Source organism: Typopeltis vanoorti, chromosome 17 (genome assembly GCF_054136105.1).
Source record: "Typopeltis vanoorti isolate ZY-2024b chromosome 17, IOZ_Tvanoo_1.0, whole genome shotgun sequence".
In the NCBI taxonomy this organism is placed as follows: Eukaryota; Metazoa; Arthropoda; class Arachnida; order Uropygi; family Thelyphonidae; genus Typopeltis; species Typopeltis vanoorti.
The window spans coordinates 25,746,452-25,767,652 of NC_143565.1; the positions used below are offsets into that span (position 1 = coordinate 25,746,452).

Consider the following 21,201-nt stretch of genomic DNA (forward strand, 5'->3'; position numbering starts at 1 on the left):
AACTTTCTTAATAATAATATAGTCCATCTTAATTAGTTATATAGCCTAAAACCAATAATTTTACCCCTTCTACATTGCTTTGGTTTCTCTGGAAAGTATGCATATTGATTTGCATATTATACTTGGCATGAAATGATCTTCTTGTTTTAATCCTATACTCAAGTATAAACATGAAGTAACTTCACAATTAGTATGCTTTTATATAGATGCTGTCATCTTCACATCAATTGCCTTAGTATTCCATAATGCAAAAACATGGAAAGATCACAACTCAGACTAGTTCAGACCTTTATTGAGGTCTCATCAGTAGAGCCAGATCCAAGAAGATACCAAAGTTAAATAAATGTAGAAGTCATATATTTAATCATACACAAGTAGAAAAAAAAGATATTACCTTCTTATTACCAGGAAGTGGTAGAAAGGAGTCAGTGATGAGTAACCAAGATGGCAACAGTCTGTGGAATACTTCTTACGAGGATAGGCTGAAGGTTTGTGGGTTACAAAGTGTAGTTGAAAGGCAGAAAAGAGTGAGACATGATAGAAACTTTTAAGATATTAAAGGAGTTTTATAAAATTGATGCAAGTGAAATTTTTCAATATATGAGGACCAAATTTTTTGCATGGAGAGTGGTGAGTGAGTGGAATGAATTGCCAGAATTGGTTGTGAGTTCCCTGATGGTGAATGGATTCAAGGAGAGGTATGATAGGATTTGTGTGTAGAATGGTTAATTTGAGTGTCTCCCACGATGAGTCTCCAGACTCCATGAAGATCCCATAAAATAATAATAATAACAATAATACCTAAGCATAAGCATATTGATTTGTTCTGTGTTTGCTCATTTGTGCTAACTAAAAGCACAAACTGCTTTCACATCCTGTCCCATGAGCAAGTACAACATGATGCAGTTTATCTTGTTCTTTCTGTGAATGTGTTAAATCATGGAAGAAGTGCTGAGAGTGTTACAGACTACTTTAAGAAATTTGATAGCTCCATCTGTTTTATGATCTCTCATTTTTTTACTTTTCAGGTGACGTTAGAGAATAAAGCATTTGCAATCAGTCGCATCTTTATGAAACAGCTTGTGTGTATATATTTTTTTTAAAATTAATATATACACACAAGGTAACCTCACATACAAGAGGTTGTTTAAACCATAATATATTAGTAGAGTGGATGGAAAAAGAAGAAGCTTATTAACATTGGATTTGAAGGTCTGCAGGTTATATACTCTTAAGGAAATACATAAGAGAGGAGGCTATGCCAAAGAACAGCAGTAGAGAGGATGAAGAAAGGTAGAGAAAAATTTGAGCTGTAAGTTTGAAGTTCAAATGTGGACAGATGTTGCATTGCTGCTGCATATGCTTCCACAGATTTAGAGGAGAGTAGGAGAAATTTTCACGCATGGATTACTGAGTGAATAGAGAATCATTCTTCAATCAGCTTTGGATTTTAATCCTACTGTGGCATGGATTGGAACATTTTTAGGTGATAGTTGATTTTCATTGCTTGTGAACTCACCAGTATTAGAGGCAGGGCCGGTTCTAATAGGTGTGCATGGCGTGCTTGCATGCAGGTGGCCGATGGAATAAATTCGATATAGCCTATAGTTAATTTTAAAATATTGGCGATGAAATAGGAATGTAATATTGTTAAAAGTTATAGCAGTGCTAACTTCGAATATCTTCTTTGGGTTTCATTCTCTATCTCTTTAAAAACTTCACTCAACAAGGAATGTTCATTCAAGTGAACTAGTTTTGGCCTAGTTTTTTGCTACTAAATATACATAATTGGGAAAAAAATGGAAGTACAATTTTTTGTTTTTTTTCTAGTACCTGTTATAAAATATACTACCATATTTCAGATAGACCTGACAGACAGACAGATGGATGGACAGATCGGAGTTTTTTCGGAACCTGTACAGAAAGGCTTAAGTCAGTTTGGGTCATTACAACATTTATTTATTCATTCAAAAAGAGAAAAAATAATTTGTGCTTATTATTATTATTATTACCATTATTATTAATGTTTTTTATTATATATTTAGATATGTTGGATAGGAAAACTAAACGTCTGTCTCTGGTACTTTTTATCGCAAAAGAAAGAATGAAAGTGATAAGGAAAAGGAAAAATTATGAGGGTCCATACTGAAATATGTAAAGTTAGACAAAGATAATTCAACAACATCAATCACTTCAGAACCTTTTCCAGACAGTAAGGGCAAAATCAAAGTGGAGTGTGAAAAATCAAATGAAAAGTTTGAATTTTGTTCAGAACTGTGCCAGGAGGAAAAGTCAACACCGAAATCAAGCTGTAGGGATAATTTACAAAGTAGGCCTTATGGTAATTGTGCTGAATTCACAACAGAATGTGATTTAGGGGATCCTTGTACCTGGCCGTCTATTGTTAATAATCAGTTATTAGAACTCATAATTCATAAGGGACCTGTAACACCTCAAAATATAAACTTTATTAAAGATAACAATGGAAGATCATTTTCCACGTCACAGTTTGTAAGACTCTTACCTAATGGTGAAAAAGTTCAAAGAACTTGGTTAATCTATTCTGAAAAATCCAATAGTGTATTTTGCTTTTGTTGTAAGCTGTTTGCTTTAAAGAAAAACAAATTAACAGATAGTCAGGTGTTTTCAGATTGGCGACATTTGGCCACTAATTTATCACGACATGAAATGAGTGTAGAACATATGCAAAATTGTAAAGAGTGGTATGAATTAAAAACAAGCCCTGACAACAAATGTACAATTGATAAAGAACAGCAACTGTATTTTGAATCTGAAAAAGACGATGGTCTGCCATCATCAAAAGAATCAGTGCAATTGTACAATTTTTCGCAGGGCAGTGTTTAGATTTCAGAGGTACAAATAATAAATTATATGAAGCAAATAATGGAAATTTTTTAAAGGCTGTTGAAATGTTGGCAAAATTTGACACTATTATTTCACAGCATGTAAATAACATAACAGAATCTCAAAGTTCTAGAAATTGTATACCCCATTACTTAGGCCATTCTTTTCAAAATGAAATTATATCTGTTTTAGCAAACAGCATTAAATCAAAAATTAAGGAATTTGTAAAAAAAGGTGAAATATTTTTCTATAATTCTTGACTGCACTCCAGATGCCAGTCACATTGAACAAATATCATTTGTAGTAAGAATTGTAAATATTGACAGTTCTGACATTACAATTCAAGAATTATTTCTTGGATTTTATCCAGTTTCAGACACTACAGGGGAAGGTTTATGTAATTATATTTTAGGTGGACTCTTGATAGATTATGAGTTAGATATTTAAAATATGCGTGGACATGGGGTATGGTAATGGAGCCAATATGCATGGCAAACATAATGGTTTGCAGAACAAAATTAGGAATATAAATCCTAGAGCCTTGTTTGTACCTTGTGCATCTCATTCTTTAAATCTTGTTGTAAACGATGCTGCCAAAAAAACATTTGAAACAGTCAATTTTTTTAACATTATCCAAGAATTGTATACATTTTTCTCTGCATCCCCTTATAGATTGGATATACTAAAAAGTAATATTCCTAAATTGACACTAAAGCCTGTAAGTGATACAAGATGGGAGAGCAGAATAAAAGTGGTGCGACCTCTCAGATTGCAATTAAGTGAAGTCTTAAAAAGTTTAAATGATATATTAGCTGATAATTCCAGAGACATGAAAACAAAGCATACAGCTCAGTGTTCGATCAGATTGCTTCTTTCAAGTTCATTTGCTCAATTGTTATATGGAATGATATTCTGTCAATAATTGATGTCGTAAGCAAAATGTTGCAGTCTCCCGAATCTAATATAAATGAATCTCTTAATGTTTTGGGTTAGCTCGTTAAATTTTTAAGGGCAGCCAAATGCAATGAAGAATTTAATACTTATATTAACAACACAGACATTTTAGCTAAAGAAGTAAATGTAGTATTCAAATTTCCAGTTGTAAGGAACAGAACTAAAGTTCACCACTTAGATTATGAAAGTCCAGATGAACTTGATGAAGAAATAAAAAATTCAAAAGAATTGTTTAGAATTTCCTCAGGGGCTCACTTTAGTGAGTACGGGTGTGGCAAACCTGAGGTACCTGATGCTGGACCATGCCTTACTTCATGTAATATACATCTGTTATATTATCTGTAGACTGGTCCCTCCTCTTCCTCCCTTGCTTCTTTCTTTCTTCTCTTCTTGCTCCTTCCCCTGAATGCTATTAGAGTATTCGAGGGGAATCTTTCCTATTTTTCTGTGTCATTTCGTCTTGTGCTAACAGAACATTATCAAACACTGTAACATGATCAGGTCATCAAAAAATGTTCATACTGCATCGTCCGTCACGCGGGTTACCAAGGGACCTGTTCAAAAAATATGTTACAGTCTCCCTTAGACACCACTCCTCAGCACTCTGCTAGAGGAAACTTCATCAATGGGCTCGCTACCCATTTGGGGAGGTGTTTAGGGACAGCGCAAAGAAATGGTTCGGCAAAAGGACGGAAATGACAACGGCCCCAGATTATGGCTTTAGGCAACTGGAACAACATCTTTCTGACAGGGAAGGAGTTGGAACTGGTTGAGGAAGCCAAGCGCTACCAGCTAGATTTAGTCAGGTTTTCTTCAACCAAGAGGACAGGCTCTGGAACTGTCGACCTGGATAAGGGGTGGAAGCTCTACTACTCTGGTGTGAGCCCGACAGTGTCTGCTTAGGTGGGTGTGGGGATACTCACAAGCCCCCAGCTGTCAGACTGTGTTGATGAGTGGATCCCATTGGGGGGGGGGGGGATGGGTATGTTTGTTAAGGCTTCAGATGAAAAATCATCATTTGGCTGTGGTGCAAGCCTATGCACCTGATCTGGAGTCAGAATACTCTGCCTTCCTAGAGGAAGTGGATGCTGCTTTTGACAGGGCAGCAGACATGGAATCAGTCCTGCTAATGGGTGACTTCAATGCACATGTTGGAACAGATGACCAGATATGCACTGGTGTAGTTGGGAGGAACGGTGCCCCTGACCTTAACGCGAATAGGTTGAAATTATTGGACTTCTGCTGTACTAACAGCTTGTCCATAATGAATACCTTCTTCCAGCACCGAGAAGTCCATAAGTATACCTGGTACAGGGATACACTAGAACAAAGGTCTCTGATTGACTTCTTTATAGTCTCAGCAGACCTATTTTCCTCAGTGTTTGACGTTCGTGTGAGAAGAGGGGCAGAACTGTCAGCTGACCACCACCTTGTTGTGTGCACTCTACGGCTTCAGAAACCAGATGCTACCATCAATGCTGGTAGGCCTAAGCAGGTATACCACATGAAATGGGAGACATTGGAAAATGAGGCTGTGAGGAAGAATTTTGCAGATGACATTTCCTCCAGGTTCAAAGAGATTCCCAAGCATACTGCAGATGTTGAGGCAGAGTGGAAGCTGTTCAGAACAGCTGTCACTGCCTCTACACTCTCATGGTGTGGCAGAAAGCGGCTCAGCATGGCAACGGGCAGTGAGAAAAGGACACCTTGGTGGAACCAAGAAGTCCGAAAAACTGTCCGGGCAAAAAAGAAGTCCTACCTAACATGGCTTAGAGTCAGGTCACCTGAGATGCGTGTGCAGTATGCTGAGGCATGAAAAGCTGCTGCTAAGGCAGTAAAGACAGCAAAGCAGAAGGCTTGGGAATCCTTTGGAGAAAGATTAGACTCATCCTATGCAAATGCAAACAAAGTATTCTGGCAGACCATCCACCACCTTCGACGAAGGAAATCGTGCACAGCAAGGGCCTCTGATGGTGCACTTTTAACAACCGAGAAGGATATCCTCCACAGATGGAGGGAATACTTTGAGAGCCTTCTTAACCCAGGTGGCCCAGCAGTTGTGGACATCCAAGAGGTGCAGATCGGGGCAATGACTAGTCTCACAGCAGAAGAGGTCCATTTAGCGATAAAATCACTAAAATCGGGCAAGGCTGCTGGCGATGATGAAATTTGGCCCAAAATGCTAAAAGCCTTAAATCGAGATGGTGTTCTCTGGCTGACTCGAGTGTGTCAGGCTGCTTGGATATCTGGGCGAGCACCAAAGCAATGGCAGACAGACATAATAATACCAGTCTTTAAGAAGGGAGACCAGAAGGATTGCAGTAATTATCGTGGCATCTCTCTGCTCAGCCTGCCTGGGAAAGTGTATGCTAAGTGCTTGGAAAGACGGTGCAGGAGCATAGTTGAGTCAAAGTTCCAGGAAGAACAATGTGGCTTTTGTCCTGGTAGAAGCACAACTGACCAAATCTTCACTTTAAGGCAAGTCTTTGAGAAATCTTGGGAATATGCCAAGAATGTCTACACATGTTTTGTGGACTTGGAGAAGGCATATGACCGGGTTCCTTGGGATAAGCTTTGGCAAGTAGTACAGGAGTATGGAGTGGATGGTCAACTATTAGCTGCCATCAAGTCCCTGTATGAATGCGCAGAGTTTTGTGTCAGGGTAAACAGCACAAAGTCTGAACCTTTCACAGTCTCCGTTGGCCTCCACCAAGGGTGTGTTCTGTCACCCCTCCTTTTCATAATATTTATGGACTGGATTGATAGGCACAGCCGAGGCAGTGAGTGTGTCAGAATTGGAAGATGTAGCATTGGACATCTGCTTTTTGCAGATGACCTAGTTCTGCTTAGCTCTTCCACCGATGACCTCCAGCAGACCCTGGATAGGTTTGTAGCTGTTTGTGCAGACGCCGGAATGAAGATCAGTGTGGCCAAAACTGAAACATTTGTGGTCTCAAGACAACCATCCCACTGCACTGTAAATGTAAGTGGAGTCCCAATGAGGCATGTGGAGAAGTTTAAATACCTTGGGTCCATATTCACGAATGATGGAAAATAGGATGTAGAGCTAGATACTCGAATTGGCTTAGCAAGCTCAATATTGCAGGAGCTTGGCCGTTCGGTAGTATTGAAGCAGGAGTTAAGCCAGAGGGCAAAGCTGGCTGTCTTCAATACAGTCTATGTCCCCATCCTCACCTATGGTCATCAGCGTTGGGTAATGACCGAAAGAATGTGGACACGAATCCAAGCGGCTGAAATTAGGTTCCTTCGAGGGGTTGTGGGGCTGACAAGACTCGACAGAGTCAGAAGCTCTGCAATTCGGGAAACCCTCAATACTCAACCGCTGCTTCTCCGTGTTGAGAGATCACAGTTACGTTGGTACGGGCACCTGGTCAGAATGCCACAAGAGAGGCTTCCTCAGCAGGCCCTCTTTGCCAAGCCAGAGGGTGGGAGGCCACGTGGAAGGCCAAAGACTCACTGGATAGATTATATCCAAAACCTTGGGTGGACACGTTTGGGAATCCCACCAGAACACCTGAGCTTGGTGGCAGAGGATCATGACCACTGGAAGTTCCTCTTGCAGCCATTGCCCCCACAACCCAATTAGGAAGGGTGGGCCTTGAAGATGTATGTATGTTTAGAATACAATTTTATCTAGTAATTGTTGATGCTGCATTAAATTCCATTAAGGAAAGATTTATAATTCTGAATGAATGTACTAATGTATTTAAATCTTTGTGAATTCAGAGAAATGACCGAATAAAAAATTAAAAAATCTTGTGTTGATTTATATGTTTCCCTTTAAATTAATAAAGATGGTGAATATATTAAAGATATTGATGGTTTTGAGCTGTTCAATGAGCTGATAACATACAGAACTTTTAGTAGTGGCAGTGGCATTACAGAAACTGACCCATTAAAAAATTTGACATATATTGCAAAAAATAACTTGATGTCATCATTTCTAAATCTATTTATAGCTTTGAGAATTTTCCTCACATTACCCGTTAGTGTAGCATCAGGTGAAAGGAGCTTTTCGAAATTCAAACTTATAAAAACATATTTAAGAACATCAACGACTCAAGGCAGGTTTAGTGATTTGGGATTGATAGCAATAGAAAACTATTTATCTGAAAAATTAGACTTATCAAATGTTATTGATGAATTGACAAATAAAAAAGCAAGAAGAGCAATGTTCTCATGTAACGATTACATCTGTTTGGAAAGCTGTACATTTTGCATCTGTTTGATATAATTTATACATTCATTGTACTTTTTCTATTTTTAACGGCTACACTAGCTTTTTTTTTTTCAAACATATAAATAAATGCAAATAATAAAGGCAAATAAAAAAGCAAGAAGAGCAATGTTCTCATGTAATGATTACATCTGTTTGGAAAGTTGTACATTTTGCATCTGTTTGATATAATTTATACATTCATTGTACTTTTTCTATTTTTAACAGCTACACTAGCTTTTTTTTTTTTTCAAACATGTACAGCAGTGAATAGAACATATGCACAAGAATGGCGATGTTCTGTACAAATTTTTTCCATCAATGTGGCTATCACCATTCTTGCATATGTTCTATTCACTGCTGTACATGTTCAAAAAAAAAACACTAGCGTAGCCTTACCCTCAAGGACGGCCAATTATCTCTAGCATGCAGGTGTCTAACAGTCTAAAACTGGCCCTGATTAGAGGGTAGTGGTTTCTTTATTAGAAAGCTTCCCTGTTTATTGGAAATAGTAGTTTCTTTATCAGAGAGCTGAAATGACTTGAAAAAGTACTATCTGTGATTCTTAGAGCAGGATTCCCAGTTGAGCTGACCCTCACATAAAAAAAAAAAAATTATAATTACTATTCCTTGAATAATGAACCAGTAACATCTGAAGAAAACACAGGTAGTGGCAACAGAATGTTCAAGTGAAAGAGTTATGAATTAGTGGGAGATAAATGTTACAACCTAACTGCTCTCTTCTGTTACTGAGCCAAGGATTTTTAGGAATCCCAAAATGTGAGAATCATAGTTGGACAGATGTGTAATTTGTACAGTTAATAATTGTTCCAAGGAAAAGTAATGTTCCAAAATGGAAACTGAATTTCCTTAATTCAGAGGACACAATACTTGTAATATGCTTCTGACAAAGAAGTGTTATCCCATTCAGGACATTAGCTGCAGTGTTGAGGATAAAGATTCATCCACCATCAGACATAATGAACAATAATTAAAAAAAACAACAACAACTGGCAATCCAGTTTCAGAAGAGATACCATCAGATGAATGTGCTTAATAGGTTTCTGTGCCATGGATGATGAAATGCTTTATTATTATTAAAATCTGACCTCCATAGTTAAAGGACTCATTGCAGGAGGTCCATATTCTCTCATGCAAAAATATCATTGAACATGCCTTAAACATATTACACTTTCAGGAGACTCACCACATGTTAAGGCAATGCATTCAACTCACCAGTCACTCTCCCTCTACTCTGAAAAATCTCTTCCACATTAATCTGGTATTATTCAATATAGCAGTCCTTCACCAATTATATCTCTCAATCACATCCTCTCTCCTGTTCACAAGGCTCTGCAAGTTTGCATTATCTCAATCTCTCTTCATATCTGACATTCCATACATCTGACACTGATTTACTATGCTTTATCTGGGCCCTCCTCCAATAACTCCTCATCCCCTTGAAAACAAGGTGACCAAATATGTGCACAAAAGTCTACATGTGGTCTAATGAGACTTATACGAGAGAATGATAACTTCTTTACTTCTGCATGTCAGTGTCCTCCTCATCATTGCTAAATTCTGTTTTGATATTCTTATAATTTTAGCACTGCGATTCCTAAACTTCAATTCTATCCACCATCACTCCCAGATCTCTCATCTATTCCACTTTCTTCTTCTTCAAAATTTCTTCCATTGTATACTCTATATCCTAACCTCATCATCACCATCAAATTCCCAACATAAACCCACAGGAAGCGTATAAGATATTATGATAGTACTATATGAAAAAAGTTACATCGTTATCAACTTATAGAAAATTTTCCTCCAAATTAACCTGTTATCTGTCAACATTTCAATATTAGCAGATCTTTTATTTCTCTCTTCTAAGGCACTTTTCACTTCATTTTTTTAAATATATCTGATCTACACATGAAATTCTACAAGGCCTATAGCACACTAGTGCTGTATGTGGGAAAGAGGAATAGAAGAAAGGAGTCTGTTCACATTTTGCTTGAACAGCTGAGGGTTGCAATCTTCAGGGAAGGCGGAGTGGGGTAGACTGTTCTAAAGGGCAGAAGCAGATGGAATAAAATAGGAGGCAGTGAAGTTGGTTCAGTAAGTTTTAAGATGGACTGTAAAAGGGTGTTGCTTAGCAGTGGCTCTTGTTTTAATGATTTTGAATCAAAGCAGAGGAATAACAGTGGCCAATTCAGCAGAGCACTGTCCATAAAAGTATCTGTAGAAGAGGCACAATGTAGAAACTGCACGTCTGTAAGAGAGAGGAATTGAAGTGGGTATGTGAGAGAGGGATCATTAATTAGCTGGATTACCCCTCCTCTGGATCGAATCAAGCAATCTTTGGGAGGATTTTGTTTCACTACCCCAAATATGGGAGCAATATTCCATGGCTGGGTGAATTTGGGCTTTGTATAGAGTTAGCAGCTGTCAAGGTGTGAAGAAATGTCTTTTGCAAAAAAGTACACCAAATTTTTTGGCATCTGCAGAATCTATAGTTGAAATGGTTGTACCAGGAAAGATCAGAGATGCAAATCAGTCCATGAAAAGAAATCTGATTATGTTTGGATATCTCAGTATTACTGAAGGTAAGGAGGGGGGGGGGATGTGAGCTCTTTCTTGTGAGAGATCAGACAGACTGAGTTTTGGTGGCATTGAAGTTTACAAGGTTGTCCTAGCCCCACTGGGATATAGCTAGGAGATCTGACTTCATTCCTCATCATCGTAGATCTGAGGATTCTACTTTTTCTTGCCAACCTGGCAAAATGCTTGTTTTGCTAATCTTTCCTCAACCATTCTGTTTCAGGCCATATCAGCTGAGATATGTTGTACTAACACATTCCTGATTGCTAACAGTCTATCCTAATATAATTTTAATAAGATACTGCCATTGATGCCATCTGTTCAGTTGCCTAATCTTTTTTCACAATTCTTATGTCTGTGGTCTTCAGTCTTTGATAAAGAGTTTTATTTCTGATCTAGCTCTCAAATCCATAAGTTAAAATTGGTGGAACACTCTTGTACACAGCTAGTTTAGCATTTAGACTACTTTCTTTGTTAATCCATATACATTTATTCATTTAACTTCTTACCATACCTTACCAACTTTGCTAATTCTGCTGATTATTTCAAAATTTAATTTGCCATCTTTACTAAAAATTGTGTTTGAATAGCTGAACAAGTTTTACTTGTTCTATAGGTTCTCCAAGAATGCAGTTAATGTTTTCAATGTCAATGCCTACTTTAATTGTCTTTGAGTTTTTAGAGCTGATTTCATACTAAATTTATTACAGCAGTTATTTAATTTAGTCAAGGAATTGGATTTATTTAGAAGCATAACATCATCTTATGCAGATGATGTTATGCTTCTTTACTTTACTTTATGCAAGTAAAGAACTGAAATCAACATCTCCACTTTTGATATCAGATTTAATATCACTTTCCTTCATAACATGATCCATATAGATGATGAATAACAGTGGAGGTAATGCACACCCTTATCTCACACCTGATTTAATATCAAAACCATCTTCCTGTAACTCCTTCAATTTTAACTACTGATTTACAACTCAAATATAGACTAAGTATTGCTTGATGTAATGTCCCATTTATGCTGTATAAGTGGAGTTTTTTTAATAGCTTTCCTCTTGGCACCTTGTCATATGCCTTTTCCAGATCTACAAAAACATAAATACAAATCCTTGTTACATTCTCAGGATTTCTCAATTATTTGTCTTAATGTTAATATCTGATCCTGACAGCATCTCTTTGACCTCAATCCAGCTTGTTCTTCACCAAACTTTCCTTTCACAATCATTCTCAAACGATTCTCAAGTATACATGCATATATCTTACCAGAAACACTCAGTAGAAAAATACCTCTGTAATTCTCACATTCAGTTTTATTTCCCTTTTTGTATATGGGTACTGGGAGAGCTCTACTCCAATCATTTGTAATTCGTCCCTCTGTCCAGGCATTCTAAACTATATAGTACAGCCACTGTAAAACTTTTATACCTCCACAGAAGGTGAGGAGTGGTTTCTTTGCATGGAGGGTGGTTGAACCATGGAATGCATTGCTTGATAGAGTGGTGAGAGCAAGAACAGTCAATGAATTCAAGAGTGGTATGATAGACTTTGTGTTTCCTAGGAAGAACCTCCCACAGTGAGTCTCTTGACTCCATGGAGGCCCGAATAATAATAATAATAATAATAATAATACATCCATACTTGAGCATTTCTGGTCGAATATCATCTACCCCAGCTGCCTTTCCACATTTCAGGATTTTGATGGCTTTTTCTACTTCAAGTATGGATATGTATTCCTGATTGCATGTCTGTTGAGTGTTTTTTACCACTGTGCTGTCATCACTGTTTGTTTTATTTAGCAATTTTTTTAAGCAATTACTCCATACATCAAGGATATATTTTTCTCCAGTTTTCATGTCATGTTTATCATCTATAATTCCTTTTACAGCACTCTTTCCTCCATTTCTGAGCTTTTTCAACACCCTCCAGAATATCTTGCCACCTTCTTGATATTTATTTTCTACGTTATTACAAAAGTTTTCCCATGACTTTTGTTTAGTTAGTTTTATACAGTGTTTAGCTTTCTTACATTTGTCTCTGTATTCTGTAAGAGCACAAGCTGACTTATTCATCAGGAACTTTCAATATGTTTTCTTCTTTTCCTTCACTGTCTCTTTAACTTCCTGATTCCACCAGAGTTCTGATTTTTCTATCCTTGCAGACAACTTTACCACATGCCTCTCTGGCTGATTCAATCAATGTTTTCTTTAGGATTTGCCATTGAATCTCCAAGATTTGGGTCCTGTTCTCAAGCTCTTTCATTTTTTCTTGAATAATGTTTGTGTACTTTAGTCTACAGTTCACATCTGAGAGCTTCTCAACTTTTATTCTCTTTAAAACGTTCTTACATGTTCTTCTTTTCAATATGAAATTCAATTGTATTCTTCTCAAGACTAAATGGTGATCACTTCCAATCTCAAATCCTCTGTACACTCTAGTGTCCTGTACCAGCAAGAAAACATCACTATCAACAATAACATAGTCAATGAGACTTTTCTTATTCCTTGGCTCTTCTCTCCATGTGAATTTGTGTACATTTATGTGTTGGGACATTGTGTTAGTAATAACTACTCCATATCCTGAGCAGAAATCCAAAAGGTATTTGCCATTATTATTAGCTTTGCTCTTTTCTCCAAATTTTCCCAAAATATTTTTGTATGTCTTTCAATCATTTCTTACTCTGCTATTTAGATCACCAACAAGGACCAACTTTTTCTTTTTCATTGTGTCAGTTGCTCTCCCTAAGGCCTCAAAAAATTCTTTTTGAGAGATTTTTTGTTTTTCCAGGTGTTCTTTCACAGTCATATTTTTGTTTTTCACAGTCACATGTGACTGTGACTTCACTTACTATGGGCAAACAAGAAGATCAGTTAACATCTGCCTGGAAGAACTTAAAAAATATATCTGCTATTATTATTATAAGTCAGGACTGGCAGACCATGCTTTGGATATCCCTTCACACAGGATTAGATGGAAGAAAATGAATGTACTATTTAGAAGTTATTACAGATCTGAAGGATTATTTTTTTGTCAGCCATGGCTTTGAAGAATTATCCTAACCTGAACAAATATGGTTGCATTAATTTGCCAAAAATTTGGGAGACTGTTATCTTAAGAACAACTCCCACATAGCTGTATTTATTTTTTTTTTTTTACAACATTAGAGGGTGCCAAAATAGGACTTTAGATCTTTTGTCCATTACAATTGTATTGTTTCACGTACTCATTGTTGCATATACAAGCTGTGTTGTGCTTTGATGATGATGCTGATTTGAAATTAGCGAAATATAAGCAGTTAATAAAACATATTTTGATAATATTGTTTGGTGTTGTTAATACCATTAAAAATAAGTCATGAATAACCATCAATGCCTAGCTTATTTTTTAGATTGATCTACAGGTATTTGTTTTATAAAATACTTCTTGGATGCTGCTCTACTGAATTGCATTCATTATTCCTCACTTTTCATTGGGCCTGTTAAACATGATTAACAACTGCCCAGATACTCTGTTCTCTCTGGAACAGACTTACTCATGAAGTCCAACAACTACAACCTTCAGCTCCTCCTTAAAACATCAATAGGTTTTTCTTTCCATTCCTTCACCTGCACTCTACACACCATGCTCTTGTGCTATAAGTTTTTTTAATTCTCATGTATGAGACTGACATGAAAAAATTTTATGTGGGTCTGATATAAAAAATGAATTTTTTGTTTTTTTAATCCTTGTCACTTTGAATATTTTAAATAACTTGATTCTTCATTATTCTTGTATTAGCCTTAAAGATATATGCATTTGTAATCTGGCAGATCTTTATGAAACAGACTATGAAATTTATTTATTTATTTTTAATTTGTAATATTTTTATATCATAGGCAATGGAGCACTGTGTAAAACAAAATAATTCTATCAATATTTATGAAGAATATTTTCCAGAAGAGGCTATTGAAGAAGAAGGAGAGGCACCATCAGCAAGAACTGTAAATGTATTTAGGTATACATATTTATTTATTATTATTATTATTATTATTATTAAACAAGACCTCATGGAGTCAAAGACTCATCTAGGAGGTCCTTTTATCCCACACACATCTCATCATACCGGGTCTTAAACACATTCAAACTCCTTGCAGACACCACACTCTCAGGCAAGGCATTCCAATCATTCACAACTCTGCACGAAAAAAACCTGCCTCTCACTCCCCTACTCACACCCTCTTTATACAGTTTCCAGGTATGACCTCTGGTTCTACCCTGATCTCCCACTATTCTCTGTAGAACTTCTCCACCATTGATCCTATAACAATCCCTTACCAACTTGTAGGTCTCTATCATATCTCCCCTCTTCCTTCTCTCCACTAGACTCTGCAAATTACATCTTTTCAATCTTTCCTCATACTCGACATTCCAGAGGTCAGAAACTACCTTAGTCAGTCGCCTTTGGACCCTTTCCAACATCTCTTCATCCTTCTGAAAACCAGGTGACCAAATCTGGGCACAATAGTCCATGTGTGGCCTAATCAAAGCCTTATACAATGGAACAAGAATCTCCCTACTTCTACATGTCAGTGTCCTCCTCATCATTCCCAGAAGTCTTTGTGTTGTCTTCACAATTTTGGCGATGTGTCCCCTAAATTTTAGATCCTTATCCACTATCACTCCCAGATCTCTTATTTCCTCTACTTCCAACAATATATTCTCACCAAGCATAAATTCTGCATCCCATCTTTGTTTTCCAAATTTTATAACCTTACATTTTGCAACATTGAACTCACATCCCCATTTGCTTGCCCAATCACTCAATTTATTCAAGTCTTCTTGCAAGGCCACAACATCTTCACTACTCTTTATGGTTCGTCCCAACTTTGCATCATCTGCAAACAACTGAATATCTCCATCCAAATCTTCGCCAATATCATTAATATACAAGTTAAATAGTAATGGCCCTAAAACAGATCCCTGAGGCACTCCACTAGTGACTTTCCTTTTCCTGGATATTGCACCCCCATACACAACTTGTTGATACCTATCAGATAGCCAGTCTCCAATCCAATGCACTAATCTAATATCCAACCCCATCTGCTCTAGTTTGACTGTCAACTTATCATGAGGTACTCTATCAAAAGCTTTTGCAAAATCCAAGTATATTACTGTGTATCCTTCTCCTCTGTCCAAGGAAGCAGTCACTTTATTGTAATAAGTAAGTAGATTACTAAAACACGACCTCCCTTTAGAAAATCCATGCTGTCCATCAAAGATTATACCATTGTTGTCAACCCAACTCTGGATCCTAGTTCTCACAAGCTTCTCCAACAACTTAACCACAACACCTGACACACAGATAGGCCTATAGTTTGATGCTTGAATTCGATCACCTCCTTTATGAAGTGGCACAATCTTGCCCTTCTTCCACTCTTTAGGGACTTGACCAAGTGCAAGACTCGTATTAAAAAAATATGTCAAGGCAGGTGTCAACTCTCTGGCACATTCCTTCAGAATACGCGGTGATATATTATCAAGTCCCACAGCCTTATTTACATCTAGTTTACTCAACTCCCCAAACACCTCTTGCTCACTTACAGTCAGTCTCTCCTCCCCATCATCAACTGCTCTTAATCTCTCCATGAAGTCACATTCACAAGATTGAAAGATCTTTATGAACTGCTCATTAAGTATCTCCACCACACATTCTGCAACAGCTGTCTTTATACCATTTCCTCCAATCAATGTCATCATTCCATAATCATTCCTTCTTTTGCTGGCTACATATCGAAAGAACTCCCTAGGATTCTTTTTAGCTTCATTAGCTAACTGCTGTTCATACCTCTCTTTAGCTACTCTCACCAACCAAGTCACTCTCCTTGCCTGGTCTTTGTAAAACTCATGAAATTGGTTACTTCCACTTCTCTTATGCTGCCTCCACAATGCCCTTTTTTTCTGTATTGTATTGCATACTTAATCTCTTTATTCATCCATCTCACACCTAACTTATTTAACCTTCTCACCCATGGTATACATTTAGACATCGCATCCACTAAATATTTTTTGAAAATCCTCCAAGCTGCATTGATCTCTTTTCCAGCTAACTCCTCATTCCATGCTACACCTGCAAGCTGTCTCCTGAGCTCTTCATAATCACCTCCCTTGTAGTTCCACATATACCCTTTTTTCACAGGGGTCCTTGCACTGCTGGCAACCACCCAAGTGATCACCTCATGGTCGCTTTCACCAATTGGTGGATGATTTGATACCTCATTGATAATTACATCCTCCGATGAGATGACCAAATCCAAGACCCTTAATCCTCTTGTGCCCTCTGTTACATACTGTCTGAGGTAGTTATCCCTCAAAAACTCAAGAAACTCATTTTCTTTACTTCCAGTTGCTATCTCTTCATTCCAGTCTATATTGCCATAATTAAAATCACCCATAATGACCACCCTTTTCTTATTTGCTTGGCTTATTTGACTATACATTTCACTCTCACCACCATCCACATTACCAGGTCTATAACAACATCCCACCAAGTATTTGATTCTATTCACCTCTATCTCACACCATACTGCCTCAAAACCACTGGCCCCATTTCCCTCTTGCATCTCTACCTTGTATGGACATAACTCTTTCTCTATCATCAATAGCACTCCCCCTCCCTTTTTACCCCTTCTATCCTCACGAAACACATCATACCTTTCCATCTCTATTCCTGTCAGGATGTCATCCTCATCTAACCATGTCTCACTTATTCCGACAATCTCTGGGTGCACAGACGCAATTAGTGCAACCATTTCATCCACCTTGTTTCTTATACTTCTAGCATTGGTATACAAACACAACAACTCATTTCTGGATCTACAGCTAGTTCCTCTGATACCACTCACTCGATGTGATCTCTCCATGCTGGACTGGGGCCATTTCCCTTTCTGCTTCTTCATTTTAGAACCCTTTGCAATTCCATCTGTTTCCTTTTGATCCCTGATCATCCCATTACTTTCCTGCCTACACATTCTCTCACCTCCTCTTGGAGCATCCACCTTTCTCACGCTGTGTATCCCTGTCCACCCTGAGCCTCGCCGTTTCCCTGCTCCTCTTGCACACCCATTCTCTCATTTTCTATACTCATACCACTCACTTCCACATTCATTTCCACTCCTTCAATCTCTCCTGTCTTACTCTCCTGCTCTTCCACATCACTCCCCTCTCGATCTGATTCATTCTCTCTATTCACTTCTCTACCTTCCAGCAGCAGTCTCTCCAAGCGACTCGCACCATAACCACTCAAATGCAGTCCATCGCTTCCATACAGCTCACTTCGTCCCTCAAACTCATTCCACACATTAACAAACTGTACTCCCATCTCCTCACACATTTCAGCCAGAATATCATTCATAATCCTTGCTCTCCGCCTCATTTCACCACAATCATACCTAGGCAACACACTGACCACCCTTCCTGTCACACTATTCTCCTTTATCTTTCCAAGCAGTCTCCTGACATTCATTTTGACATACTCTTTGTTCTCTCTCAAATCATTCGTACCAATTAATACAATTAACTCTTTTGCTCGTTCCCGCCTCATATTCAATGCCTCAATCACTCTACTCATTTTACCGCCTGGAAAACATACCTTGTGCATTTTATCCTCTAGCACACCTTTAATAATGGAGTCGCCATACAACGCCACTCGCTCATCTTTTGTTATCTCTTTCATGCCATCATGATTTATTTTAATAGTTTTGACCTGAATTCTCTTAATTTCATTCCGCATCCATTTCATTTCTTGCTTCATCCAATCCAATTCACCTTCTGAACCTCGCGACACATTCACTCTATCATTAAATCTTTCTAACTTTCTAACTCTCGATTCCCTCTCATTCATCCTTCTTTGTTTCCGTACTTTCGGTCGAACATACGTCCAACTTTCACTATCATTCTTCTCACTTTCACTCTCACATATCTTTCTTTGTTTCCGTACTTTCGGACTTACATGCGTCCAACTTTCGCTATAATTCTTCTCACTTTTACTGTCATTCATCTTTCTTTGGTTCAGTACTTTCGTTCCAACATGCGTCCAACTTTCACCATCAGTCATTCTTTTTTCACTATCATTCATTCTTTCGATTTTTTTTACTTGCGATTTCTGCACCACGCCATTTCTACTTTCATTCGTTCTCTCAATTTCGTTTCTTTCCGCCTCACTTTCGTCCCTTTTAACATCCGTTACGGTTGTCAAATCGCTCTTTTTCTTTTTTCCTGATTTTTTAACATTTTTTCGCCTGTCTTTCTCGCCATCCTGCTCTTTCAAACGTGCACTCGCGACACAATCAGTACTAGCACTTTCTGTCATCAACTTCATATTTGCATTCATCAATTCCTCGTTCAGGTCATTTTATTCAGGTTATTATGAAACTGTTTTTTTTTTCTTTGTCACAAATATCTCCTCTATTTCTGTGCTTTCTATTCTGTGGCCCTTTTTAAAATCAGTTGAATCAAAAAATTTAAATTTATAAAATGTATGTTTCAATGAATCTAAAATTTTGATGCAGATTATATAACAGGAGCTTAGGGTAAAAGAATGATAAATTAGAAAATCTGCTTTAGGCATTAGTGAAAATAGATTGGACTGCATTCTTGTATCAATCTATCTGTCGTATTCTTGTATGTATTTTGACTTTGCCTGCAGAATAATACTTTTATCAACATTACTTCAAGTATAGGCTATAATTTCAAGTTTATAATACCCTTTTTTTGGTATTTTTAAGAGAGTTTCACCTACTGGAATGACTGTTGTTCTCACTGAATCTTATCAGCCAGTAGGCTGAAATTCCAGCATACCAAATCCTTCTATGCAGTAATCAGAACTCTGAAGTAGAGTGCAAGTTATTAGAGAGTGTATCTCTGTGTGGTTCATTATAACTGACACATTACAGAAATTAAATGCAGTGGGATTTTTTTTTCTTTAGCCTCTTTCCATCCATTGCTGGATATAAGCCTCCCCCTTAACTTTCCAGTTTTGTCTGCTTTTAACCAATATCCACCTTCTTTTAACCAATGTCTCTTCTTTTCTTGTTGTGTTCCAAAAACATGGAACACAACAAGAAAAGAAGAGACTCTCAGGATAACTCTGTGTGAAATAGAACCTAGGATTTGTAACATCAGCAAAGTGGAACATGTTAGAAATACTAAACTAGGAGAGAGAGAGAGCAAGAGAGATCAGGCATAAAAGATGTTGTAACTGCAGTATACGAAAGCAAGATGAAATGGGCAGGCCACATTGCCAGACTCAGGCATAACAGATGGACATATAGAATACTCAGTTGGCAACCAAGAATAAAGAGAAAACCAGGCAGACCACTTACAAGATGGAAAGAACCATTAATGAAATCTATGGGTATAACATGGAAGAGAGAGGCTCGAGATTGAGATAGTTGGAGGCATCTTTGTGACCTACACTCATGGAAAAATCCTGAATGAAACACAAGTCCATCAAGGTAGTAATCAAAATGTTTATTAAAATAATTTCAAATAAATTCAAATTTTTTATGGACTTTACTTAACTTCCTCAGAATGAGAGATGTAACAGAATGGATTGAGACAATGGTGCAAAAAAGTACAAATAATTAATGTAAATATATAGAGAGAGATAGATGAGCTGAAAGAGTAGGTAATGTCTCAGGAATGAGATGAGAAGCGTGAAAGATGAGATTAGGCAAATGGAAGAGATGAATGCAAGGTGAATCAGAGTAGGAGTGAGAGAGAGAGTTATGGGAATGATAAAAGAGGAGAGAATAGGAACAGTAGGAGAGAGGGAATGAGAGAGAGTTATGTGAATGATAGAGGAGGAGAGAATGGAAACAGTAGGAGAGAGGGAATGAGAAGAATGCAGGGGAGCACTGGAACCAAGTATAGAGTGATGTCAGGAAGGCAGGTAAGTAGAGGAACACAGAAAGTTTTAGAGGAGAGAGAGAGTGAGGGATGCAAGTGAGCAGTCGAGGAACAGGGTGGTAAGAGGTGTGATGTATGGGGACTCAATGATCCGTGGTGTGTAAGATAGGAAGCTGGGAAGGGTTATTAGCAGTGGTGAGCTATAAGTGGCTTGCGGGGGCTCGTGCAAGTCCTTTGTTAAATTTTTCTCAAATTTGTGAGCCTCTTGTTCTTCTTGTTTAATAATCTTGTAGAACTAGAAAATACCACCATGGAATGTATACATATTACTATAATTGCTACTTTAAATTCATATGGATTTTCTGATAATTATTTAAAAAATCATCTCATTGCATTTTGTTCTGATGGAGCTAGTGTAATGTTAGGAAACAAATCATGTGTCGCGATCAAACTTCTACAAAGATTTCCCAACATTGTGATTTGGCATTGCGTAGCTCATCGATAAAAAAACATTAAAGAAATAAATCATTTTGAAATATTTATGGATAAATTATATGCTTTTTATCATCAATCACCAAAAAATCAACGAGAATTAAATATGATTACAACAGACCTTGGTACTGAAATTTTAAAGATTGACTGTTTGTTTGGAC

General features: G+C 37.5%; 1 protein-coding gene across 1 annotated transcript in view; it reads left to right on the forward strand.

The window, feature by feature from the left end:
• The window catches only part of LOC150097228 (dynein intermediate chain 3, ciliary-like), a 177,219-nt gene that overhangs the window by 38,240 nt on the left and 117,778 nt on the right, over positions 1–21,201 (forward strand). The window contains exon 3 of the mRNA XM_090407622.1: positions 14,539–14,657. Within this exon, the coding sequence (XP_090263748.1) occupies positions 14,539–14,657 (119 nt within the window). The remainder of the gene's footprint in view (positions 1–14,538; positions 14,658–21,201) is intronic.